The 26,306-nt window shown below is 53.8% G+C and overlaps 1 protein-coding gene across 3 annotated transcripts in view; it reads left to right on the top strand.

The window, feature by feature from the left end:
* The window catches only part of LOC119957381 (annexin A4-like), a 174,463-nt gene extending 148,539 nt beyond the window's left edge, over nt 1–25,924 (top strand). For all 3 annotated transcript variants that reach the window (XM_038785332.1, XM_038785331.1, XM_038785333.1), the window contains 9 exons: nt 2,324–2,437; nt 4,949–5,039; nt 6,445–6,524; nt 8,285–8,341; nt 10,822–10,915; nt 17,206–17,301; nt 17,406–17,464; nt 20,439–20,561; nt 24,436–25,924. In XM_038785332.1, coding sequence (XP_038641260.1) covers nt 2,324–2,437; nt 4,949–5,039; nt 6,445–6,524; nt 8,285–8,341; nt 10,822–10,915; nt 17,206–17,301; nt 17,406–17,464; nt 20,439–20,561; nt 24,436–24,492 — 771 coding nt within the window. In that variant the 3' untranslated portion in view covers nt 24,493–25,924. The remainder of the gene's footprint in view (nt 1–2,323; nt 2,438–4,948; nt 5,040–6,444; nt 6,525–8,284; nt 8,342–10,821; nt 10,916–17,205; nt 17,302–17,405; nt 17,465–20,438; nt 20,562–24,435) is intronic.
* The last annotated feature ends 382 nt before the right edge of the window (nt 25,925–26,306 follow it).

Raw genomic sequence — 26,306 nt, 5'->3', positions numbered from 1 at the left:
GGGGAACATGGGCTACCTGCTCGGTTAATACTGTGGTGCGGTAAACCTCAATGGCCTCTCCTTCCTCACGTACGCAGAAAGAAAGCGTGACTTTCTCACCGTGTCATATCCAATGGCTTAACTGATCCGTGTTTGATGATATTAATCTGTTTGTTGCGCTTGATTTGATTTAGCCTGTGTGTGTGTGTGTGTGTGTGTGCGCTCTCTGGTGCTGAAATGAATCCAAGCTTCTGCAGGAGGAGGAACGAAGAAGCCAGGGCCCTGAACGTGTGTTCCTCAAACAATTCCTCGCCGGTGTGTTGCTCTGCAAGGTGGGCCGTGTGGCACGTCAACCAAATCCCAAAGGGAAGCTGGCTAAGCCGTCATTCAAAAATGAGTGACAGATTTCCCCCCCCCCCCCCCAACATTGGTTAGACTCCGTAATAAACATCCTTCTGGAAAGTTTGAAAGGTGGAGTCTGTACTGCTTGGCAGCTCCGACAATGAGAGGCGATACGATTGAAACACATAAGACCCTGAGTTAGATGGGGTGAATGCCGGGATTTTTCCACTCGTGGGGGAGAGTGTAGGACCAGAGGATCCGGTCGCAGAATAGGGGGGGTGCTCGTTTTTAAGACCGATTTGAGGAAGGGCGACCTCTCTCAAAGAGCGGTGAATCTTCGGAATTCTTTGCCCCGGGAAGACGTGGAGGCCGAGTCCTTGAACGTTTTTCCAGGCTGAGATCGGCGGGTTTTTCATCAGTCGGGGAATTGTGGGTCACGGAGGGAAGACGGGAGAGTGGGCTTGCTGAGCGTTCGATCAGCCGTCATCTTATTCAATGGCGGAGCAGGCTCGAAGGGCTGAATGGTCTCCTCCTGTTCTTATTTGTAATGGTGCTTCAGGCAAGAGTCCCTATTGTGTGTGTTCGTTCGATCGACTGTCTGGTCAAAAGTCGTATCCGTGCAGCACATAATATAAATAGTCTGATCGCTCAGTGCAGAAGTGGGGATAGAAGCATTTTTAATCTGGCCCCTTGTCGGTACAGAGAAAGATCCGTGTGGGAATGACGTTTCCGTAATTATTGAATGTTAACAGGTTCCCACTGATGTACACAAGTCAATATTGATGGTACTGCTTCCTTTTCAGAGGTTTGAAAGAGCTGGCCTCCAGGGAGCCTGACAATATTTGCAGCAGACTAAAAGTTGCTGTGACAAAACTTCAAAAGCAACGTGTCAGAGATATGAGTGTGTGTGTGTATCTTATCTGACTTGTGGGGAAGGTTGTGCAGCGAGATAAGGAGAGGCCTTATCTACCCAAGCTAGGTTCCTGTTGTGGCTGTTCATTGTTGTCACTCACAAGTGTTCTTTGTGTGTTCTGCTTAACACCAACATCTCCAAACCTCCCCCCAAGGAAATAAAACAGGAAATGCTGGAAAAAGGCAGCGGCGGCTGGGCGGGCGAAGAGCAGGGTCAACGTCCCGAAGGCCGTCCACTCTTGGGTGGTGGTGTCACTGGGCGAGTAATCCAGAGGCCCAGACTGATTCCCAGGGCTCAAATCCCACCACAGCAGCCAGTGGAATTTCAATTCCGTTACTAACGTCTGATACACACAGTTAGTCTCAGTAACGATTCATAGAATTGATTTAATCCAATCCCGACAGTGCAGGACAAGGCCTTTCAGCCCATCGGGTCTACACCGACCCTCCGAAACAGCACTCTACCTAGGCCCACTCCCCCACCCGTAACCCGCCTAACCTGCACATCTTTGGGCTATGGGAGGAAACCGGAGCACCCGGAGGAAACCCACGCAGACACGGGGAGAACGTGCAGACTCCGCGCAGTCACCCGAGGCCGGAATTGAACCCGGGTCCCTTGTCCTGCGAGGCAGCAGTGCTAACCACTGCGCCACCATGTGACTGACTTCGATCGTTGTTTAAAAACCCAGCTGCTTTGACAAAGAGTCACCCAGACTGGAAACGTCAGCTCCCCCTCTCTCCTGTGCAGATGCTGTCAGACCCGCTGAGATTTTCCAGCATTGACCGGTTTCTGTTCTAACTGGTTCACAAATGACCGACCTGTGATCCAGCCCCACAGCGATGTGGGTGACTCCTCTGAAATGCCACGCTGTTCAAGGCCAGCCAGGAATGGGCACCAATAGCTGACCCAACCAACGACTGGATGAATGAAAAACATTGCTTGGCATCTGATTGATGTCGTGATTTAAGATAATTGGGAACAAAATGTTTCAATTCAACTATCTTCCTTTGACTGATCTTTTTTTTTTTTGCTTTTAAAAAGAAAATCTAACCTCGCCCTGTTGTTTACCCTTTCCCCTCTTGATGCTAGGATCTGATCGGAGACCTGAAGTCTGAAATATCTGGCAACTTTGAACAGGTAGTTCTTGGTCTGATGATGACTCCGATCATGTATGACGTGCACGAACTGAAAAAAGCCATAAAGGTAGGTGAACCGGCTTGGGTCCCTGCCTGTACAAATATTTGAACAGCTTTGGGGGCAGGATGCTGGAGGGGCTGGGCCAGTGTAGACAAGGGACACACTATGTCATTTGGGCAAACTGATGAGTTCCTGTTTGGGGAAATATCTAACGTTATCAAGCCCCTTGGCATGTTCATGCTTTATCAGCGATCTGAGTTTAATTGTAAACTGGAGTAGGAATGTGGTTTCAACTCTGTTTCCCTGGGTCCAGAACAATATTCAGGTGATGCGTGGGCCCAGGGTGTTTTTCTCCCACGTACCTGCGACTTTGGGTGGAAGGCGCACCATTCGAAGAAGCAGGCAATCCTTCCTTGGGAGGCTCGACATAGAACATAGAACAGTACAGCACAGAACGGGCCCTTCGGCCCTCGATGTTGTGCTGAGCAATGATCACCCTACTTAAACCCACGTAACCCGTATACCCGTAACCCAACAATCCCCCCATTAACCTTACACTACGGGCAATTTTAGCACGGCCAATCCACCTAACCCGCACATCTTTGGACTGTGGGAGGAAACCGGAGCACCCGGAGGAAACCCACGCACACACGGGGAGGACGTGCAGAATCCACACAGACAGTGACCCAGCCGGGAATCGAACCTGGGACCCTGGAGCTGTGAAGCATTGATGCTAACCACCATGCTACCGTGAGGCCCCTCATCTCATCGATCCTTCTGATACCTTTTTTATTTAGAAAATATTTTTATTGATTTTAACGTTTAAACATTCTAAACAACAGAGGAATCCAACACCTGCCCAGAGCCGGGATCGAACCTGGGACCTCGGCGCCGTGAGACTGCAGCGCTAACCACTGTGCCACCGTGCTGCCCGATTTTTTTAAATATGAAGTTATCTTCAGGTGGAGAATCGGAGTGGCTGGGTATTTTTTTTCAATGGTGATGGATTGGGAAATGGGTGACGTACGAAGGGACCCTGGGTGTCCTTGTACACCAGTCACTGAAAGCGAGCAAGTGCAGCAAGCAGTTAGACAGGCCAATGGTATGTTGGCCTTCATTGCAAGAGGACTTCAGAGTACAGGAGCAGAGATGTCTTGCTGCAGCTGTACAGGGCCATGGTGAGACCACAGCTGGAGTATTGTGAGCAGTTTTGCTCTCCTAGTCTAAGAAAGGATTCACTTTCCACTGAGGAAGTGCAGCAAAGGTTTACCAGACTGATTCCTGGGCTGGCAGGAGTGCGAGGAGAGAGTCCATTGGGCCTGTATTCACTAAGAATGGGAGGGTTCCAATACAGACGTATAAAATTGCGACTGTGCCGGACCGACTGGAGGCAGCGATGTTGTTTCCTCTAACTGTGGGGGTCTCGAACAAGGGGGTCACGGGTCTTCTGATTTGGGGTAGGGTTGAGATGAGGAGAAACCTCTTCACTCAGACTGGTGAACATGTGGAATTCTCTATCGCAGAAAGCTGTGGAGGCCAAGTCACTGAGTATATTTAAGAAGGAAATAGATTTCTACTAGGAGAAGGGGGAGAGTGGGGTAGTACGGCGCTGAGATAAAGGATCGGCCATGATCCTGGCGGAGCAGGCTCGAAGGGCCAAATGGCCTCCTGCTTTTTACGTTTCTATATGTCTCTTGCCCTTAAATTGCGGCCGCTCGCACGCTCATTAATCCAGCAGGCAGTGTGACTCTTGAATTGATTTGCCTCTGTGGGAAGGTTGAATATGGTCGTTGGTCTCTGGGAGGTCTAGGTGGAGGAGTGTGGAATTAGGCGCTTCCCTCGATTATCTGCACTTGCGTTTGAGGTTATTGAACCGCTGTTGACTCATGTAAATCTCGACAATGGTGCCTGTCACCTCCTCCCACTCTCGTACCAGGTACCAGAGCCTCCGGCGTGTGAATAACACGCCACACGTTGACCTCGCGTTCAAGGCCACCTTCGAAAATGATCAAAATTAAACAAAAAAAAAACCCGTTCTTGCTGCTCGTGCTCCTGTCTCTGACACAGAGCGTTGATCAAGCGGGTGAGATGTTGGACCGCCAGATCTCTGTGGCTTTGGCAAACTGCCGTGGGTTTCTGCCTGGCTCGCCAGCCCCCTGCCACTAACCCTAACTCCACTCTGCCTGAGCCTGGCCGGAACGACAGCCGGTGCATCGCACTGATCCTCTGCACCGCTGTCGTTTTGCTTCGATCGCGTGTCCCAGACAGCTGCTGCTCCTTGTCCGAGCCGCTGCTCCCTGGGTTCCAAGGCTGATTAGCTTTCCCAATAAATCGCAACAATTTGCAGCCTGAATGTGGAGGCACAGATTACGGGCCTCACCGTTTTAACCCAGCCAGCCACGGAGACGTGCTGTGTTCATTTTAATTAGCTCTTGAGCTGTGTTTGCCGTGCCGTCAGGAATATGTTCTTTTTTTTTCAATCTGCAGACGAGCGATTTATCATAAACGCAATGCGTTGCAGTGGAATCTCAGAGGAAGGTGTGACTAATTGTGTTTCTCTCTCTCTCTCTCTCCCAGGGCGCTGGCACTGATGAAGGTTGTTTAATTGAAATTCTGGCCTCGCGTAACAATCGAGAAATCCAGCAAATTGTTGCCACTTACAAAAAAGGTACTTTCCTCCTCGGGCCCCTGTTGATACAGCAGCAACTCCACACACTCGCTCTGTGCAGCTCTGCGGCCTCACAGCGCCAGGGTCCCAGGTTCGATTCCCGGCTGGGTCACTGTCTGTGCGGAGTCTGCACGTCCTCCCCCTGTGTCTGCGTGGGTTTCCTCCGGGTGCTCCGGTTTCCTCCCACAGTCCAAAGATGTGCAGGTTGGGTGGGGGTTACGGGTTAAAGGGATGGAGCGCTGGGGTTGGGCCTAGTTAGGGTGCTCTTGCGGAGGGCCGGTACAGACCTGATGGATTGAATGGCCTCGTGCACGGCAGGTATGCTTTGGAAGCCTTCATTCGACAGCCGCCCTGTGATGGTGTTTGAGCAAGTTTGAGTTTGTTTTCATGGACTAAGAAGTGTCTCGCCGGAATCGGTGAATCCCCACAGTGCAGAAGGAGGCCATTCAGCCCATCGAGTCTGCACCGGCCCTTGGAAAGAGCACCCTAACCTGCACACCGCTGGATTGTGGGAGGAAACCGGAGCACCCGGAGGAAACCCACGCAGACACGGGGAGAAAGTGCAGACTCCCAGTAGACCGTGACCCAAGGCCGGAATTGAACACGGGTGTCTGACGCAGTGAGGCAGCAGTGCTAACCACTGTGCCGATCCAGACGAAACCAGGCAACTGAGGCGAAGGTCTTGAGACAGCCATACTGGTGACCATTGTTCACCAGCTTTCAGGGGAATCTCTGATGGAAGGAAAGAGAGACAGAAAGGCGGAGAGGTAGCACAGTGGTTAGCACAGTTGCTTCACAGCTCCAGGGTCCCAGGTTCGATTCCCGCTGGGTCACTGTTTGTGCGGGGTTTGCACGTTCTCCCCGTGTCTGCGTGGGTTTCCTCCGGGTGCTCCGGTTTCCTCCCACAGTCCAAAGATGGGCAGGTTGGGTGGATTGGCCATGCTAAATTGTCCCTCAGTGTCCAAAATTGCCCTTAGTGTTGGGTGGGGTTACTGGCTTATGGGGTTAGGGTAGAGGTGTGGGCTTGAGAAGTGTGCTCTTTCCAAGGGCTGGTGCAGACTCGATGGGCTGAATGGCCTCCTGCACTGTAAATTCTATGATCTTTGAGGTTTCTGGAGTGAGTTACAGATCATGGGCTCCAGGATTCTGCTGAGTGAAGGGAATGGAGCAGGGTGATTGGGGGAGCACTGATATCTCAGTTTGGAGACTGGAGGGGGTTGGGGACAGAGGCAGTCCCAGGGCTCGAACGCGAGGTTGACCACCTTCAAACTGAGGCACTAGAATGTCGGTTCTGTGAAGTCCAGATAAGATCTCGGAGGTGGGGACTGAAATCTTGTGGCTTTTATTTTTTCTTGGCTCTATGTTCCGTCTGCCTGGCTCATGATGGGGAGTTTTTCTTTTTCAGAGTTTGGCAAAAGTCTGGAAGACGACATCTCTGGGGACACTTCCCATATGTTTCAGAGAGTTCTGGTGTCCCTGGCAACGGTAAGGAACAGACGGCTGGATGGACAGAGCTCCTTCGCCACTGACACAAATTGACGTTGAGAAAACGTTGATCGTGAAAAATGAAATTAAATGAAAATCGCTTATTCTCACGAGTAGGCTCCAAATGAAGTTACTGTGAAACGCCCCCTAGTCGCCACATTCTGCCGCCTGTTCGGGGAGGCTGGTACGGGAATTGAACCCACGCTGTTGGTCTGCTTTCAAAGCCAGCGATTTAGCCCAGTGTGCTAATAGTGATGTGGCCACAGGGCAGGAGGGAAGCCAGTGCCGTGCATGGTCGATTTCAACCTTGAGGGGAGTCTGACAGAGGGGTTCGTCACCATTAAACAGTCCCAGTCCCCCCCCCCCCCCCCCCCCCCCCCGCCCCGCACCTCTCCACTGAGCCTCCCCCTCTTCCTGGACTTGGCAAGGTAGCACAGTGGTTAGCACTGTTGCTTCACAGCACCAGAGACCAGGGTTCAATTCCTGGCTTGGGTCACTGTCTGTGCGGAGTCTGCACGTTCTCCCCGTGTCTGCGTGGGTTTCCTCCCACAAGTCCCGAAAGACGTGCAGGTTAGGTGGATTGGACATTCTGAATTCTCCCTCTGTGTACCCGAACAGGTGCCGGAATAGAACATAGAACAGTACAGCACAGAACAGGCCCTTTGGCCCTCGATGTTGTGCCGAGCAATGATCACCCTACTCAAACCCACGTATGCACCCTATACCCGTAACCCAACAACTCCCCCTTAACCTTACTATTAGGACACTACGGGCAATTTAGCATGGCCAATCCACCCAACCTGCACATCTTTGGACTGTGGGAGGAAACCGGAGCACCCGGAGGAAACCCCCGCACACACGGGGAGGACGTGCAGACTCCACACAGACAGTGACCCAGCCGGGAATCGAACCTGGGACCCTGGAGCTGTGAAGCATTTATGCGAACCACCGTGCTGCCACACGTGGCGACTAGGGGATTTTCACAGTAACTTCATTGCAGTGTTAATGTCAGCCTACTTGTGACAATAAATATTATTATCGTCAGTCCTTTCACCTGAACGTGGTCCACTTATAGTCATGTTTCTCTGTGATATCGATCCTAAATGGTTCTTTTTACTCGTTCGCAAATCTCCCTCCCTGAGTTTAACTCGTGCGGTTTTCCAGAATCATTCTCTGCCTTCAGGGTCACCTCCATAATGTTAATCTACGCTCCTCTGTTCTCGAACCCTGTGGGGTTGTTACTGAGAGGGAGAGGCCGGTGTATGTCTGATGTTGCCCTCCACTGCTGTTAATGGGCGACATCCTGCTTCAGTGGGCAGTGCCCCTGCCTCTGTGACAGAAGCTGTGGGTTCGATTCCCACCCCAGCAAGCGATGGCCGCGGAGGCTGTGTTCAGAACGGGGCCAAACGGGTGTCTGATAAAACTGTCAGAGGCTGGTGGCCCACTTTGTGTACCCCTGCACACGACAGGACAGCCCCACAATGTGAACGTCCCGCCAATGGAGGGCGGAACCACTGGGGGCCAACTCCCCTTCTCCCGGAGGGGTTACCCCTTTACCTGAGCAGCAAGGCAGCTGTTGGGTGTAGAATTCTGTTGCTGATCTCACCCTGCCGCTGTCTGGGTGGCCGGAAGCCGCCCCTCTGCCTTTTCGCTGCCGCTGCGCTGGGTGGGGAATGTGGAGGAACGAACGCTGTTGTGCCCTTCCTTGTTCTCGCCCACCGTGTGCACTCAATCCGCAAAATGTTTCCCTCCTCACACAGGGAAACCGAGATGAAGGGAACCAGGTGAATGAAGAACAGGCCAAGAAGGATGGAAAGGTTGGTCATGGCGTTGCACATCTGGGAACGCGTGTCAGGAATCTAATCCGTCTGGAGGGTTTAATCCTGGGACAGGTGTACAGGCCCGAAGGAGAGTAAATTACTCTCTCCTCCGGAACGACCGTCGGGTGCATTCGAGTCATTCCTCGCCATTTATCAACGTATTTATTCATTTATCAATAAAATCTGCAAGGGGTAGCATGGTGGTTAGCATAAATGCTTCACAGCTCCAGGGTCCCAGGTTCGATTCCCGGCTGGGTCACTGTGTGGAGTCTGCACGTCCTCCCCGTGTGTGCGTGGGTTTCCTCCGGGTGCTCCGGTTTCCTCCCACAATCCAAAGATGTGCGGGTTAGGTGGATTGGCCATGCTAAATTGCCCGTAGTGTCCTAAAAAGTAAGGTTAAGGAGGGGGGGGGGGCGGGTTGTTGGGTTACGGGTATAGGGTGGATACGTGGGTTTGAGTAGGGTGATCATTGTTCGGCACAACATCGAGGGCCGAAGGGCCTGTTCTGTGCTGTACTGTTCTAAACATTTATCAACAGTCAAACTCTCAATTCTGCTCACACCAGATCCACTTCATAAGACCATAAGACATTGGAGAGAATTAGTCCACTCGGCCCATCCACTGATGACTTTGACCCTTGTCACGTCGAAGTCAACAGAACCATCTTTTTCTGGCTCGTCCCCCACCAGGCCCCCAGCACATGAGGCCCCCCAGTTGGTGCAGTCGCCTGTGCCAGGGACTCTCCTCCTGGGCACACTTCCAGCTGAGGGCTGGGGTGATACGTGTGTGTATGTTCCTTTATACTGCTTGAGGCAGCGATGATTCCCTCCTGCTCCTTGGGGTCCGTGGAACAGCAGCTGTGGTGTATATTTAACAGCGAAACAGGAGATTGAGCAGACAGGCATGCCATGTGTAAACTGGAGGGGCCGGGGTGGGGGTTTAGCTGTGTGGCACCAGTTCACTCGGATAGGTTAGTACGGCCAATCAGTAAGGCACTCCCGTTTTAGAGCTAGTGGGAAAGTCGGATAACCCAGGCAGACTCTCTTTTCGACGTATTCGGGCGAGACCGAGGTTTTGGTATTGCTGCAAATCCGTCTTCAGGTTGTTCTTTGAGTGCGTCTCCTGGCCCTGGGGCACGGTGCGTCTCCTGGCCCTGGGGCACGGTGCGTCTCCTGGCCCTGGGGCACGGTGCGTCTCCTGGCCCTGGGGCACGGTGCGTCTCCTGGCCCTGGGGCACGGTGCGTCTCCTGGCCCTGGGGCACGGTGCGTCTCCTGGCCCTGGGGCACGGTGCGTCTCCTGGCCCTGGGGCACGGTGCGTCCCCTGGCCCTGGGGCACGGTGCGTCCCCTGGCCCTGGGGCACGGTGCGTCCCCTGGCCCTGGGGCACGGTGCGTCCCCTGGCCCTGGGGCACGGTGCGTCCCCTGGCCCTACGGTAATAATATTAATAATCACTTATTTGACAAGTAGGCTTCAATGAAGTTACTGTGAAAAGCCCCTCGTCGCCACGTTCCGGCACCTGTTCAGGGAGGCCTGTACGGGAATTGAACCTGCGCTGCTGCCTTATTCTGCGTTAAAAGCCAGCTGTTCAGCCCACTGTGCTAAACCAGCCCCGTGTATCCTCGCAACTGGCATAACTTGACGTTGAGAAAACGTTAATAGTGATGTGGCCACAGGGCAGGAGTGAAGCCAGGGCCGTGCATGGACGATTTGAGGGGAGTTTGAAGGAGGGGTTCGTCACCATTGAACAACAGCCCCCCCCAGATATACTTGAACAGGAATACTTGATGTAAACAGATGTCTTGGACAAACTGCTTTGAGAGAGAGAGAACCTTCAGGACCCAACTTGCAGACTCTTGCCTTTTCAGAAACCTCTTGTTCTGTTCAGAGGCAAAAATATCTAGGAGTGAAACTGCTGGGAGAGAAGAAGCGAGACCGAACTGAACCTCCAGAAACTGCTTCACCCCCCATGGCTCCCCCAATTAACTACCTCACCCCTCTAAGCTGAACACAATGTCTCTAATGATCTATTCCCCGGGGAACTGTCTTTATATAAACAAAAGTCCATTATCCTATTCCCCGGGGAACTGTCTTTATTTAAATTAAAGTCCATTATCCCAAATGTTTACTCTGATTTAATTGCACCTCTGTCTCCAAAAAGCCCAATCTTTCAAACCAGGATTTAAAAAAACATGACTACAGCAGTCAGACACACTAACCCAGGCGTTTAACCCTTACTGCACCAATACACAGAATACAATATATCTGACATTCCTTAGTCCATCACAGTGGTGAGTGGCCTGTCGCGCACACGTGTGCTTGATCCTGTTGTTTCTTGCGGCTGGGTTTTAGTGACCAGATTGTTTGGGGGTCCTGTGTGGGGGGGGGGGGGGGGGGCGCACGTGGGTGCGACCGGGATGCAGGAACGCCCAGTGTCTCTGATCACCGCTTGTTTCTGTCTTGTTCCGTTGTAAATCAGGCGCTGTACGAAGCCGGAGAGAAGCAGTGGGGAACAGATGAAGTTGCATTTTTGAGTATCCTCTGTATCAGGAATCCAACGCATTTGAAAAAAGGTGAGACTTTCAAATACTGACTGCCAACAGTCTGACACATCGCCCCCCCCACTCCCCGCTCGGCTCGAGATGTTTGGTGGCTTTAGCCACGAGCAAATTGCTAAATTTTAAATTTGCCGCCTATAGAAAAAGAGTGCCTGCTCCCCCGAGAGCACATCTACTCCACTGTCTCGGACAGGGACTGCCGCTCCCTCTCCAGCAGAGAACGTGTGCGGCACTGTATGTCCGAGCTGATGTCGGGGCCCCATCAGACACTTAAAGCACTAATTCAAAGGGAGGGACAAAGGTGATCCCCCAGAATCCTGCCCAATATCCATCACTCAACCCACAACAGATAATCTGATTGTTCATCCAATTGCTGTAGGGGATCTGGCCGTGTGCTGATTGGCTGCTGTGTTTCCCATTGTAACAGTGACTACATTTCAGATAGCGCTTTAATACGGTGTGTGACATACTCAGCACATAGCGCTGTAACACGGTGTGACATACTCAGCACATAGCGCTGTAACACGGTGTGTGACATACTCAGCACATAGCGCTGTAACACGGTGTGTGACATACTCAGCACATAGCGCTGAATCACGGTGTGTGACATACTCAGCACATAGCGCTGTAACACGGTGTGACATACTCAGCACATAGCGCTGTAACACGGTGTGTGACATACTCAGCACATAGCGCTGTATCACGGTGTGTGACATACTCAGCACATAGCGCTGTATCACGGTGTGTGACATCCTGAGCTTGTGAAAATAATTTGCTGAGTGTCATTGTGTTGTGTGTCAGTCACCTCTCAGGTGGACGTAAGGGAACTTTCCGGGATCACACATCGCTCTCGCGCTCTCTGGCTCCCTCGCTCTCTGGCTCCCTCGCTCTCTGGCTCCCTCGCTTGCTCGCTGGCTCCCTCGCTTGCTCGCTGGCTCCCTCGCTTGCTCGCTGGCTCCCTCGCTTGCTCGCTGGCTCCCTCGCTTGCTCGCTGGCTCCCTCGCTTGCTCGCTGGCTCCCTCGCTTGCTCGCTGGCTCCCTCGCTTGCTCGCTGGCTCCCTCGCTTGCTCGCTGGCTCCCTCGCTTGCTCGCTGGCTCCCTCGCTTGCTCGCTGGCTCCCTCGCTTGCTCGCTGGCTCCCTCGCTTGCTCGCTGGCTCCCTCGCTGCTCGCTGGCTCCCTCGCCTGCTCGCTGGCTCCCTCGCCTGCTCGCTGGCTCCCTCGCCTTCTCGCTGGCTCCCTCGCTTGCTCGCTGGCTCCCTCGCTTGCTCGCTGGCTCCCTCGCTTGCTCGCTGGCTCCCTCGCTTGCTCGCTGGCTCCCTCGCTTGCTCGCTGGCTCCCTCGCTGGCTCCCTCGCTTGCTCGCTGGCTCCCTCGCTTGCTCGCTGGCTCCCTCGCTTGCTCGCTGGCTCCCTCGCTTGCTCGCTGGCTCCCTCGCTTGCTCGCTGGCTCCCTCGCTTGCTCGCTGGCTCCCTCGCTTGCTCGCTGGCTCTCTGGCTTGCTCGCTCGCTCTCTGGCTCTCTGGCTCGCTCGCTCTCTGGCTCTCTGGCTCGCTCGCTCTCTGGCTCTCTGGCTCGCTCGCTCTCTGGCTCTCTGGCTCGCTCGCTCTCTGGCTCTCTGGCTCCCTCGCTCTCTGGCTCGCTCGCTCTCTCTCTGGCTCGCTCGCTCTCTCTCTGGCTCGCTCTCTCTCTCTCTGGCTCGCTCGCTCTCTCTCTGGCTCGCTCGCTCTCTCTCTGGCTCGCTCGCTCTCTCTCTGGCTCGCTCGCTCTCTCTCTGGCTCGCTCGCTCTCTCTCTGGCTCGCTCGCTCTCTCTCTGGCTCGCTCGCTCTCTCTCTGGCTCGCTCGCTCTCGCTCGCTCGCTCGCTCTCTCTCTCTCTCTCTCTCTGGCTCGCTCGCTCGCTCTCTCTCTGGCTCGCTCGCTCGCTCTCTCTCTCTGGCTCGCTCGCTCGCTCTCTCTCTCTCTCTGGCTCGCTCGCTCGCTCTCTCTCTGGCTCGCTCGCTCGCTCTCTCTCTCTGGCTCGCTCGCTCGCTCTCTCTCTCTCTCTGTCTCGCTCGCTCGCTCTCTCTCTGTCTCGCTCGCTCTCTCTCTGTCTCGCTCGCTCTCTCTCTGTCTCGCTCGCTCGCGCTCTCTGGCTCGCTCGCGCTCTCTGGCTCGCTGGCGCTCTCTGTCGCTCGCGCTCACGCTCTCTGTCGCGCTCACGCTCTCTGTCGCTCTCTGTCGCTCTCACGCTCTCTGTCGCTCTCACGCTCTCTGTCGCTCTCACGCTCTCTGTCGCTCTCACGCTCTCTGTCGCTCTCTGTCGCTCTCACGCTCTCTGTCGCCTTTCTGAGTGGGGAGATTCCACTGTGTTTTTGCTGAAACTGAATGCAAATGTAAAAGTTATGATTCCGCCTCCTCCCAGATCCAACATTTGAAAAGAAATTCCAATTAAGGGGCAATTTAGCGTGGCCTATCCACCTACCCTGCACATCTTTGCGTTGTGGGGGTGAGATCATGCAAACGTGGGGAGAATGTGCAAACTCCACACGGACAGTGACCCAGAGCCGGGATCAAACTCTGCACCATGAGGCAGTAGTGCTAACCAGCGTGCCACCCCCCCCCCCCCCCCCCAAGATCCAATATAAACCTTCCCCATCCTTTCTGACTGTGCTGATCCAAAGTGTAAAAGGGGCTGGTTTAGCTCACTCAGCTAAATCGCTGGCTTTTAAAGCAGACCAAGCAGGCCAGCAGCACGGTTCGATTCCCGTACCAGCCTCCCCGGACAGGCGCCGGAATGTGGCGACTAGGGGCTTTTCACAGTAACTTCATTGAAGCCTACTCGTGACAATAAGCCATTTTCATTTTTTTTCTTTTTTTTTCAAATTTAGAAGGTCTTACTTAGACAGACTTGCACTTGATTTAAAATAATGTTTGCTCCTTATAGCGAAGCTGTTTTCAATTAAATGCATGTGGATTTATATATTACATACCAAAGAGGGTGTGTATGTTACTGATCAGGACATGTTGTACTGATAGAGTGGATAAATCGTGTGCATATGTCGAGAATCAGCATGTGTATAAAAAGAAACATTAGCGTCTCTGGCAACCTCAGCATGTCCCCAGAAACTTTTCTATTTTAAGTTTTTTTTAATGGTGTGTGTTTGGGGAGAGAAAAGAAGTTAAGTTGCACTCCGCATGTGATAATGATGGGAAAAGCTACCTGGGCGACTTTTTTTTCTCCCTTTTTTTGGGGGGTGAACGTTGGCCAGGACGTGAGGGCGAACTGCCTGCTGTTGTGGGAATAGCAGAATGAAACCTCTTCTTGTCCTCTCTGGAGGCTGATTGGGTTAAACATGAACATGGGGGCAGCACGGTAGCATGGTGGTTAGCATAAATGCTTCACCAGCGCCAGGGTCCCAGGTTCGATTCCCGGCTTGGGTCACTGTCTGTGCGGAGTCTGCACGTCCTCCCCGTGTGTGCGTGGGTTTCCTCCGGGTGCTCCGGTTTCCTCCCACAGTCCAAAGATGTGCGGGTTAGGTGGATTGGCCGTGCTAAATTGCCCGTAGTGTCCTTAAAAAGTAAGGTTGGGGGAGGGGGGGGGGGCGGTTGTTGGGTTACGAGTATAGGGTGGATACGTGGGTTTGAGTAGGGCGATCATGGCTCGGCACAACATCGAGGGCCGAAGGGCCTGTTCTGTGCTGTACTGTTCTATGTTCTATATGGCACCTCCGGACAGTGCAGTACTCCCATCAGCCCTCTGATAGCACTGCCCTCCCTCGCTATTGGGAGTCGGGGGTGTGGGCCTAGATTGTTGTAGTCCAGTCGCTTGAAGCCACGAACCTCCTGACCCAAAGGCACACTTGAGTCATCCCCAAAGTTGTTGCATGTGCAAGTTGCAGTGGCTAGCACACTTCAAACGCTTCCCTGAAATCCGCCCTTGTATCTCAGCAGCTTAGAAGCTGGGGAGAGGAGCGATCTCCTCGGTTTGAAGGTGGGGTTGATGCCAGGGATGTGCGTCCCTGCCATGGGGAACAGCGACTGTGCAGCCACCGGCTTGAATTCTCCTGTTTGAAGATTGTCTCCAAGAGGAAAAGGCATCCTGCCAACTAACAAACGTGGCAGAACTCTGTGTCTGACGCCTCGAGGCAGCCAGAACTCGGCCTGCAAATAGTTTGTAACATAATGATGTGCAATTGTACAGAATAAATTGCCCAGGTATCGCCTCTGGATCGAAGCAAGTCTGACACAGCAGCACATGAAATGAAAATCGCTTATTGTCACGAGTAGGCTTCAATGAAGTTACTGTGAAAAGCCCCTTTTGAAAGCATTTGAAAGTAAATGATGTATTACTTCACGAACCTGGGACCTCGGCGCTCTGAGGCAGCAGTGCTAACCTCTGCACCACCTACAGCATTCTACATGGCTGATGTGTGAACCCAGACCTTTTGCAGTGACACATTTATTTTCCACCAGCGTTTCCATTCACTATTTCTAAGCACGAGAGTGATGGGAAGTGATCGGGGGGCAGGATCCCTTGCTGATCCAGTCGGGGGAGGGGGAGGGGGTGGGCAGGATCCCTTGCTGATCCAGTCGGGGGAGGGGGAGAGGTGGGCAGGATCCCTTGCTGATCCAGTCGGGGGAGGGGGGGGCAGGATCCCTTGCTGATCCAGTCGGGGGAGGGGGAGGGGGTGGGCAGGATCCCTTGCTGATCCAGTTGGGGGAGGGGGTGGGCAGGATCCCTTGCTGATCCAGTCGGGGGAGGGGGAGGGGGAGGGGGTGGGCAGGATCCCTTGCTGATCCAGTCGGGGGAGGGGGGTGGGCAGGATCCCTTGCTGATCCAGTCGGGGGGGGGGGGGGGGCAGGATCCCTTGCTGATCCAGTCGGGGGAGGGGGTGGGCAGGATCCCTTGCTGATCCAGTCGGGGGAGGGGGGGCAGGATCCCTTGCTGATCCAGTCGGGGGAGAGGGGGGGCAGGATCCCTTGCTGATCCAGTCGGGGGAGGGGGGGCAGGATCCCTTGCTGATCCAGTCGGGGGAGGGGGGTGGGCAGGATCCCTTGCTGATCCAGTCGGGGGAGGGGGTGGGCAGGATCCCTTGCTGATCCAGTCGGGGGAGGGGGTGGGCAGGATCCCTTGCTGATCCAGTCGGGGGAGGGGGTGGGCAGGATCCCTTGCTGATCCAGTCGGGGTAGGGGGAGGGGGTGGGCAGGATCCCTTGCTGATCCAGTTGGGGGAGGGGGTGGGCAGGATCCCTTGCTGATCCAGTCGGGGGAGAGGGGGGCAGGATCCCTTGCTGATCCAGTTGGGGGAGGGGGTGGGCAGGATCCCTTGCTGATCCAGTCGGGGAGAGGGGGGGCAGGATCCCTTGCTGATCCAGTCGGGGGAGAGGGGGGCAGGATCCCTTGCTGATCCAGTTGGGGGAGGGGGTGGGCAGGATCCCTTGCTGATCCAGTCGGGGGAGGGGGTGGGCAGGATCCCTTGCTGATCCAGTCGGGGGAGGGGGGGCAGGATCCCTTGCTGATCCAGTCGGGGGAGAGGGGGGGCAGGATCCCTTGCTGATCCAGTCGGGGGAGGGGGTGGGCAGGATCCCTTGCTGATCCAGTCGGGGGAGGGGGTGGGCAGGATCCCTTGCTGATCCGGGCGGGGGAGGGGGTGGGCAGGATCCCTTGCTGATCCGGGCGGGGGAGGGGGTGGGCAGGATCCCTTGCTGATCCGGGCGGGGGAGGGGGTGGGCAGGATCCCTTGCTGATCCAGTCGGGGGAGGGGGTGGGCAGGATCCCTTGCTGATCCAGTCGGGGGAGGGGGTGGGGGTGGGCAGGATCCCTTACTGATCCAGTTGGGGGAGGGGGGGGGGGGGGTGGGCAGGATCCCTTACTGATCCAGTCGGGGGAGGGGGGGGTGGGCAGGATCCCTTGCTGATCCAGTCGGGGGGGGGGGGGGGGGGGGGGTGGGTAGGATCCCTTACTGATCCAGTCGGGGGAGGGGGTGGGCAGGATCCCTTGCTGATCCAGTTTGCCTTCGCCCTGGCGTCCTTCTCTTTGCCAAGACCACACGCGGCGTATGCTCTTCAGGGTTTAACGTGGGCTGCGTGGTAGCACAGTGGTTATCACTGCTGCCTCACGGCTACAGGGTCCTGGGTCACGGTCTGTGCGGAGTCTGCACGTTCACTCCGCGGGGCTGCGAGCAGAGAGTGGGGAGGAGGGGTTGGCGCAGGAGACTGCTTTTCTGTGTTGGGAGGACAGGAGCTATGGGCCGAGTGGCCTTCTGTCCTGCATTGTCTGGCACTTGCACTCATTGTCTTCTTGCCAAATGCGCGTTCTTTCTCAACAGTATTCGAGGAGTACCAGAAGATTGCGAAGAAAGATATTGAGAGCAGCATAAAGGGAGAGATGTCCGGCAGCCTGGAAAATGCTTTACTGGCAGTGGGTGAGTTGTCTGATGCCTCGCTTTCCCGACTGACCTTTTTCTGCAGTGCTCTGGAGCAATTGTTGTTGAATATCTCTCTCTCTCTCCCCCTCTCTCTCTCCCAGTCCAGAACATTAGGAGCCGACCTGCCTACTTTGCCGGGAGACTGTACAAGTCGATGAAGGTAAGTGGGTTTCCGAGCTAACTCTGCACATTTCCCCATTGTCGAGCTTTTGCCCACACTGAACAGATGGTCGGTCTGCAGAAGGTCCATCTGGCTGCCGTGCAGTTATAACCGCCGTTAACACCTCCCTCCAGTTGCCCAGGCCAGACGCACTTTGCAAGTGTTGCAGTGGGATTTATCTGAGCCATGGGTTTGTGAGCGATTTGCAGGAAATGGCTGCGCTGGACTGGAACACGAATCAATCCCAGATATAGCTTCACTGATGTGAGAAATTTATGTGCATATGAAGACCGTGGGCGCTGAAGTGCTCTCTCCGGATCAGGGGCTCTGTACACTGAAATTTGAATAGCTCATCTGGACCGTGGCAATGACCAGCTGAGCTCAGAGTACCAAGTGCTTTTCACTGCTGCCTGTAGCATTCCTGCCCATCGCCCCCTTTCTCTGTTCAGAGACTTGTTCACGAGGCCTCGTCCGAACTGACCGCTCAACCATTGAATCAACTGCTGCAAACTCCTCAGCCTGTCGCTGACCTGGCTCAGCAGAGAGGGGCTTTCTCCGCATAATGAACCTCCTCTGTGATGTGATCTGGAGGAGTGACTTGTGTTCAAAGGTAGAGTTTAAAATGCGACTTTGAGAGTAATGGCTCCAGTTGTGAAAAACGCTTATAACCTGCTAGGGACTGTTGGACTGTGTCTGCCAGAGTGTTGATGTCCGTTCCCTGTGTTGTGCAGGGTGTTTGTCACAGTGGATAGCACAGTGTTTTGAGCCAAGACGTTCAAATCGCACTCCAGAGACTGGAGCACGTTATCCCGTTTGATAATCTCAGAGCACGATGTTGTGAGATGTATCCTTCTGTCTCAGACTCGAGGTGTGGGACGTGCTTAGCAGTCAGACTGTAGACTGGTATCTGCTTAAGACTTCTTTATTAGTACGACATCTGAACAGGTGACAGAGTGGGCACTTTGCTGCAAGACGTGATTCTACATGCGTAATACATGACTGACTGGTGTTAGTGATCCACCATCTAATGCAGATCCACAACGTCACATATGAACGTATCCATTCTGTTAGAATAATTTTGATTATTGTCACAAGTAGGCTTACATTAACACCGCAATGAAGTGTCTGTGAAAATCCCCTAGTCGCCACATTCCGGCACCTGTTCGGGTACACTGAGGGAGAATTCAGAATGTCCAATTCACCTAAAGTCTTTCGGGACTTGTGGGAGGAAACTGAGCACCCGGAGGAAACCCACGCAGACACGGGGGAGAACGTGCAGACTCCGCACAGACAGTGACCCGAGGCCGGGAATCGAATCCGGAATCCTGGTGCCATGAGGCAACAGTGCTAACCACTGTCCCAAACCTTCGACTACATTATTAAGGGAGTGTGACAGTGCTGAGGGAATGCAGGTGTGCCCAGGGAGGGTGGCACTGTGGCGGAGGGGCTAGTGCCCAGGGAGGGCGGCACTGTGGCGGAGGGAGTTGGTGCCCAGGGAGGACGGCACTGTGGCGGAGGGAGTTGGTGCCCAGGGAGGGTGGCACTGTGGCGGAGGGAGTTGGTGCCCAGGGAGCGTGGCACTGTGGCGGAGGGAGTTGGTGCCCAGGGAGGGCGGCACTGTGGCGGAGGGAGTTGGTGCCCAGGGAGGGCGGCACTGTGGCGGAGGGGCGAGTGCCCAGGGAGCGTGGCACTGTGGCGGAGGGAGTTGGTGCCCAGGGAGGGCGGCACTGTGGCGGAGGGAGTTGGTGCCCAGGGAGGGCGGCACTGTGGCGGAGGGAGTTGGTGCCCAGGGAGGGCGGCACTGTGGCGGAGTGAGTTGGTGCCCAGGGAGGGCGGCACTGTGGCGGAGGGGGTTGGTGCCCAGGGAGGGCGGCACTGTGGCGGAGGGAGTTGGTGCCCAGGGAGCGCGGCACTGTGGCGGAGGGAGTTGGTGCCCAGGGAGGGCATCACTGTGGCGGAGGGAGTTGGTGCCCAGGGAGGGCGGCACTGTGGCGGAGGGAGTTGGTGCCCAGGGAGCGTGGCACTGTGGCGGAGGGGGTTGGTGCCCAGGGAGCGTGGCACTGTGGCGGAGGGAGTTGGTGCCCAGGGAGGGCGGCACTGTGGCGGAGGGAGTTGGTGCCCAGGGAGCGTGGCACTGTGGCGGAGGGGCTAGTGTCCAGGGAGCGTGGCACTGTGGCGGAGGGAGTTGGTGCCCAGGGAGCGTGGCACTGTGGCGGAGGGAGTTGGTGCCCAGGGAGGGCGGCACTGTGGCGGAGGGGCTAGTGCCCAGGGAGCGTGGCACTGTGGCGGAGGGAGTTGGTGCCCAGGGAGGGCGGCACTGTGGCGGAGGGGGTTGGTGCCCAGGGAGCGTGGCACTGTGGCGGAGGGAGTTGGTGCCCAGGGAGCGTGGCACTGTGGCGGAGAGGGTTGGTGCCCTGAAGGGGCACAAACAGCAATGAGATGAGGATCCGAGAAGGTATTTGAAATGTTGGTTGAAGGATGACTATGGGCAGGACAGAAATGAAATGAAAATCGCTTATTGTCACGAGTAGGCTTCAATGAAGTTACTGTGAAAAGCCCCTAGTCGCCACATTCCGCTGCCTGTTCGGGGAGGCTGGTACGGGAATCGAACCGTGCTGCTGGCCTGCCTTGGTCTGCTTTAAAAGCCAGCGATTTAGCCCAGTGAGCTAAACCAGCCCCTGCTAAACACCACTGCTCTTGTTTGACGTGGTACCCGAGGAACTTCCATATCCCCGTGAAGTCATAGACCGGCTGTTGGTGGTGCCACGTCCCACGTGAGAGTCAAGCCCTCTGACGACCTCCACCCTGGAAAATGCCAGCCTCGATAATTGGCTCCGAGCCTCTGGGGTGGGCGTTTACCTCCCGGCGTACCGAGCCACAGCCTGAGATTCCAAGAGTTTCATCGAGAATTTTGATGAGCTTTCTCCCCAATTGCTGGAGATCTGTCTAACTTGGCGCACTCTTTTTTTTTAAGGGTGCCGGTACAGATGACAACACCCTGATCAGAGTCATGGTGTCTCGCTCTGAAGTGGACATGCTGGACATTAAACAGGAGTTTCAGAAGATGTACGGCAAGACACTGTATTCCTTCATCAAGGTAAGCGTTCAGAGTGCTGCGCGAGGATAATTCCCTATTTGGTAATTATTTACAGTTGTACTTCATGTCTTGTGGACCAACGTGTCACACATATGAGGCACTGAGCACCTTACTGTGGTCTTATCATAACTATCCGCATTGCAAGGGTTAATGTAGTGTCGAGAGTAGCCACTGGAGGGAGCTGCAGATACAACTATACAAGACAGTGATGCTGGACCTTTAGGGGAGGTGTGTATGCAGGAGATAACAGAAGGTCACGAGAGCAGATGGTGTGAGCAAGGTTAGATTACAGTCTATAACAGTAGTCAGATTAGCAGTAGATGGGAGTAGTTCGATGTTATTGATCAGTTGTGTAATCTTAAGGACTGGGTGCCGAAACCCAGATTAGTAGTGTCGATGAAATCATAGCTTTGTTTAAGTTAAAAGCTGTACTGGGTCTTTGTGGAACACTACGCCAACCATCCTGAAATAAGCAACACAAGGAACACCACACTTGCCACAACGTTAAAGTAATGGCGGCTTCATTGAATCTGCCCACTCCCACCCAGAGCATTTATTGTTTCTGCTCCTCCAAGAACAATGGGAGCTGTTTGCCACCTTGACCTGCTCTCCTATTTCATACTACGGTGCCTGATCTGTAGCTTCTCCCGTCCACTCCCCGTAACCCTCGACTCCCTCAGAGGCCAGGCAGCCTCCACCCCACAGCCTTGAATGTCCTCGAGGATGCAGCAGCCACACGCATCTGGGCAGGAGAATAACAACGATTCACAACCCACTGGGCAGGAGAACGATTCACAACCCTCCTTATTGTCACGAGTAGGTTTCAATGAAGTTACTGTGACAAGCCCCTAGTCGCCACATTCCGGCGCCTGTCCGGGGAGGCTGGTACGGGAATCGAACCGTGCTGCTGGCCTGCCTTGGTCTGCTTTCAAAGCCAGCGATTCAGCCCAGTGAGCTAAACCAGCCATTCAACTTGTTCGACACCTTTTTTTTGTTTTGTGGGTCTGGGAGTGGTGTTTGTTGGCTGGGAGAGGGAAGAGTGGGATTGTAGGAATCTGTTGGATGGTGATCTCTGACAGCAGTGAGTTGTCAGGGCTGCGCGCGCATTGCTGAAGAACGGCTGGCTCGCAATTTGCAAGTCATCGGGTCTGATCTCGGCCATGACGCGGGGGCGTGGGGGGGGGGATTATTCCAATTCACAGGCGGACTGTCCAAACGTAGAGCAATTTGCTCTTCCTTGGCAAGTTTGGCCGCCAGTCCTTTTATGAAAGCTGAATTCTCGCAGCAGGGGAACAACTGTGAAAAGATCTCACCAAGGCCATTGAAGAAGTGGTGACGGCTGACTTCCGGTGACGGCGGGCGGGGGGGCCTCCACGCTGGCCGGTCTAAGCCGACCAGTGAACGGGAGTGAGGTGGGGGGGGAGGGGCTGCGGCCATCGGAGCCTGGCAGAACAGGGTCCGAGTGGTCTAGCCGGGGTGGAAAGTTGCAGGGGAAGGAACCGAGGTTGGGGGGAGGAGTTTTACAAGAGGCAGTGGACGGGAGGAGTTGGAGAGGAGGGGGGGGGGGGGGGGGGGTGGGATTGATTTTGTATTTATTACCGTTTACTGTCTGTGGGTGGGGTGTAAATTTTGGAGGAAAATGGAGAATAAAAATATTAATTAAAAAAAAAAAGTTTGGCAGCCGGTACACCGTGTCTAACTATCCGGTTGCAGAGTTCAAGTCAGAGCGGGGGCCACACCACTTTGGGAAACGATGGGTGTGGATTTAATATGTCAGAGGGTAGAAGGAAATTGTGATGGGTCATAATTACAAATCGACCACCCACTCAATGAGGCCGAAGGAGTTTACTGGAGTGTCTTTGGCAAGTGAAATGTGAAATTAATTGAATTATAACCATCCTGGTCTCTTGGGTTTGTTTTCTGTTCAGATTCTGCAGGTTTGACGATCAACCTGCCTTCAGCTTTTATTATGTCTGTGATGATTGGAGTATTGTGCCTCCGTTGGCAGCAAGAGTTGGTCAATATTTAATTAATTTTGATTAATTAAGCCTCAGTGGTTTGTAAGATGAGTCTTTGCCGTGTGTCCCAGTAATAGAATTCTAATACGTTGTGTAAGTAATGTTTCAGAGTTTGATTGTCAGCCTGCCCAGGGATACGTGCTGTTGTGTAATATATCAGAGCTGCTGTAATAGCAGGTGACCCAATGAGACTGAAGCCTCACGAAAACACCATGGACACAGCACACGCAGAAGGAAAGTAACATGCCACCCATAAAAACTTCTTCTGTGCATTGTTGTCACGCTACGTGCCAACTTCCGTACGAATGTTTCCAAACCCCCACTCTCGAAGAAAACTCTTGCAAATCTTCTCCCAAACAACACTTTATCTCCGGCGCCTTCACCCAGGATCCACATCCAGGATTTCCGCCTCTCCTTGCAGGATTCCTCCGTTTTGGATTGCCACTTGCATTCAAGCTTCCCCGCAATCTCTCGGGTAGCCAGTCGGGGCACCAGACTGTGCTAACATCACCAATCTGAGGATTACTTCTGATATCTGGACTCTCATGAGCCGACTCCATCTGGTCTGCCCCTTTCAGCTCAACTGGGAGCCTGGCTCTGCCCCATTTCTTCAACTTAAGTGAACAGTACCTTGTTCCGTTTCCAGTTCAATTTCCCCTTTGATTTCGCTCCTCCTGGGACTTGTCTTTCCCTTCCCTGCTTTCTGGAACTATCTGTTCTTTAGTTTCATGGACTTGTTTCCCGCCCCTTTACTCCATTGCTCTGTCTCTCTGCTTTTAGCAGTCTATCTCCGAGCTGCTGTCTTCTCTGATACCTGGGTCACTGTCTGTGTGGCGTTTGCACATTCTCCCTGTGTCTGCATGGGTTTAACCCCCACAACCCAAAGATGTGCAGGGTAGGTGGATTGGCCAGGCTAAATTGCCCCTTAATTAAAAAAATAAATAATTGAGTACTCTAAATTTAAAACAAAAAGGAAAGAATAAAAATTACAATGCAGGCAAAGTTTAAAGTGAAACTGAATTTTTGCCTTTCTGGCACCTCTGTCCAACAAGAAGCCAAACTGAAGTGTTAACCCTGAGCACACACAATTACCCAACAACAATAAAGAGTATTTGAATTACCTCGATTTCCAAACACCTACTTTGGGAGTGGCAAATAAAAGACCATCCTGCTCATTCTCAGAGGCTAAAGTGTCAGGAGAAAATGGACGAGGGCCAAGTCTCATGCAGTTGACCATCGGGCCGAGTGTGTAACACTAATGTGTGAACCCCATTGTTTTCAAGGTGGCACAGTGGTTAGCACTGCGGTCTCACAGCGGCAGGACCCGGGTTCAATTCCGACCTGGGGTGACCTTCTGCGTGGGTTTCTACCGGGTGTTCCGGTTTCCTCCCACAGTCCAAAGATGTGCAGGTCAGGTGGATTGGCCACGATCAATGGACGGGGCTAGGGCGGGGGTGTGGGGTGTTCTTTCAGAGGGTCGGTGCAGAGTTGATGGGCCGAATGGACTCCTTCTGCCCTGCGGGGATTCTGAGAGGCATCTTTTGCGGGAGCTTGTCACAAAATCTCAGGCAAACAGCGATCCACTCCAACGCCAAGGCATGGTTGGTTGGGAACAGTGCAGGAGGGTGATTAGCAACAGATTCAACCATGCCCCAGTAATGGGAAGTGTCTGAATGGGGAAGTGAGAGAATAGGTGGATCTGCTTTCTGGTGAGTGACTGCAGTTGAGATTGCCGTCACAATTGTGATGACATGGTTCTGAATCATGATGCAGTTTGGGTTCGACTCGCTGTGATGTTAGGCTTGATAGGAGGGGAGATTCTGCGTTGATTTCTTTTTTTTTCTTTCTGCTTCAAGGGGGATTGTTCTGGAGACTACAAGAAGATTCTGCTCGAACTGTGTGGTGGGGAATAATCAACACCGTCCCTCGCTGCCCAACTCCAAGTGGAAACAGCTGGACAAACGTCAGATATTTACAACTGGATGTGTCCCTCCTTACTCGCTGCTCGCGACTAATCATTTGCAGCCTGATTCTTTACTCTTACCTTTTGAAGAATGTTCATTCGTGTGTGTGTGTTCATTGCATTTCTCTTTTGTGCACGAGTTATTTTTCGTTAATTCATTTTGAGAGGCAACAGCAGAAAGCTTGATGGAGCTGCCCGTCGTGCTCGACATGCCCAGCTGGTAGGTGGCCCCTGGACAGGACAGGTGCTGGTTTGAGATCTGATACCAGGGACATGTCACCCGGTGCTTTCAGTGAGAAACCGCATTTCACTTCATTCATGCACTCTGCAACCTGAGATTCCACAGCGGGAGGCTGAACTAAAACGGCACGTCAATGGGAATTTGAAGTGGCCCACGTCATTCTAGCTGCTGGTTCAGGGGTGTGTTCACTTTGGCCCTGGGGTCTGAGAATGGGCTGCTGGGTGAGCGCCGTCCAATTCGACGTCTTGTCCAACGTTCTCCCCCCCCCCCCCAAACCTTAATTAAAAAATACCCGTATTGATTTGATTATGGAAATAAGTTTGGTCACGCTGCTGTTGGATGATCCTGGTTACTGGCCACATTTGTGGAAAGTCGGGACGGTGGCGCAGTGGTTAGCCCTGCTGCCTCACGGCGCCGAGGTCCCAGGTTCGATCCCGGCTCTGGGTCACTGTCCGTGTGGAGTTTGCACATTCTCCCCGTGTCTGCGTGGGTCTCACCCCCCCCCACAACTCGAAGATGTGCCGGGCAGGTGGATTGGCCGTGCTAAATTGCCCCTTAGTTGGATAAAAATAATTGGGTACTCTAAATTTAAAAAAAAAAACCACATTTGTGGGTAGTTTGGCTGGATTTCGGTGTGGGACTTCATTCCTGCAGCAATAACGCGCTGCGAAATCGAACGCGCCCGCTTCCCAGGATCGCGCGTTCCTGCTTAACCAGCGGCAAATCCCCTCAACTGTGAATGCACAGCCGAAGATTATTGAAGCAGAGGATGTGAAGAATTTATTGTGCGAGTGTATGATTGAATAATGAAAGTGTTCAGTGCATGTGTAACAACATTGGTGTGTCCTGAGCAGCTGGTTAAGAGACAAATCACCTGTATTGTCTTGAATGAGCAGCTCCACTTTGTGTAATTCATCAGGGACTGGTTCCACCTGTAAATATTTAAACTTTGCATGGTAGGCTGTGTTCCGCTGTGTCGCTGGTAACCTGCAGCTGTCAGCCCTGGCGGTAATCTACCTGTTGTTGTGATTCAGAGCTCTTGTTCAATTTAAATGACGCATTCCATTAAAAATAACTGGGGTGTGAAGGCCCAGATGCTGTGTAATCCAATTCTCAGATAAAGATTTCCATTCGTGCAACAGCGAGGTTCTTGTTTCTCAATCGTTGTGTGAAATGCAGCGTTGGGGCGGGAGGATGGCGCGGCTGCTGACCTGGTGTGTGGGGTCGGAACGTCGGGACAAAGGCGGGTAAAATGAGTGGGCGATGGATGGAGTGTCCGGTGGGTAAATGAGTGGGTGATGGATGGAGTGTCCGGTGGGTAAATGAGTGGGCGATGGATGGAGTATCCGGTGGGTAAATGAGTGGGTGATGGATGGAATATCAGGCGGGTAAATGAGTGGGCGATGGATGGAGTATCAGGTGGTAAATGAGTGGGCGATGGATGGAGTATCAGGCGGGTAACTGAGTGGGCGATGGAGTATCAGGCGGGTAAATGAGTGGGCGATGGATGGAGTATCAGGCGG

The sequence above is a fragment of the Scyliorhinus canicula genome, chromosome 26 (genome assembly GCF_902713615.1).
Source record: "Scyliorhinus canicula chromosome 26, sScyCan1.1, whole genome shotgun sequence".
In the NCBI taxonomy this organism is placed as follows: domain Eukaryota; kingdom Metazoa; phylum Chordata; class Chondrichthyes; order Carcharhiniformes; family Scyliorhinidae; genus Scyliorhinus; species Scyliorhinus canicula.
The sequence above is the reverse complement of the archived record's forward strand: the minus strand, read 5'-3'. Positions and strand labels throughout refer to the sequence as shown.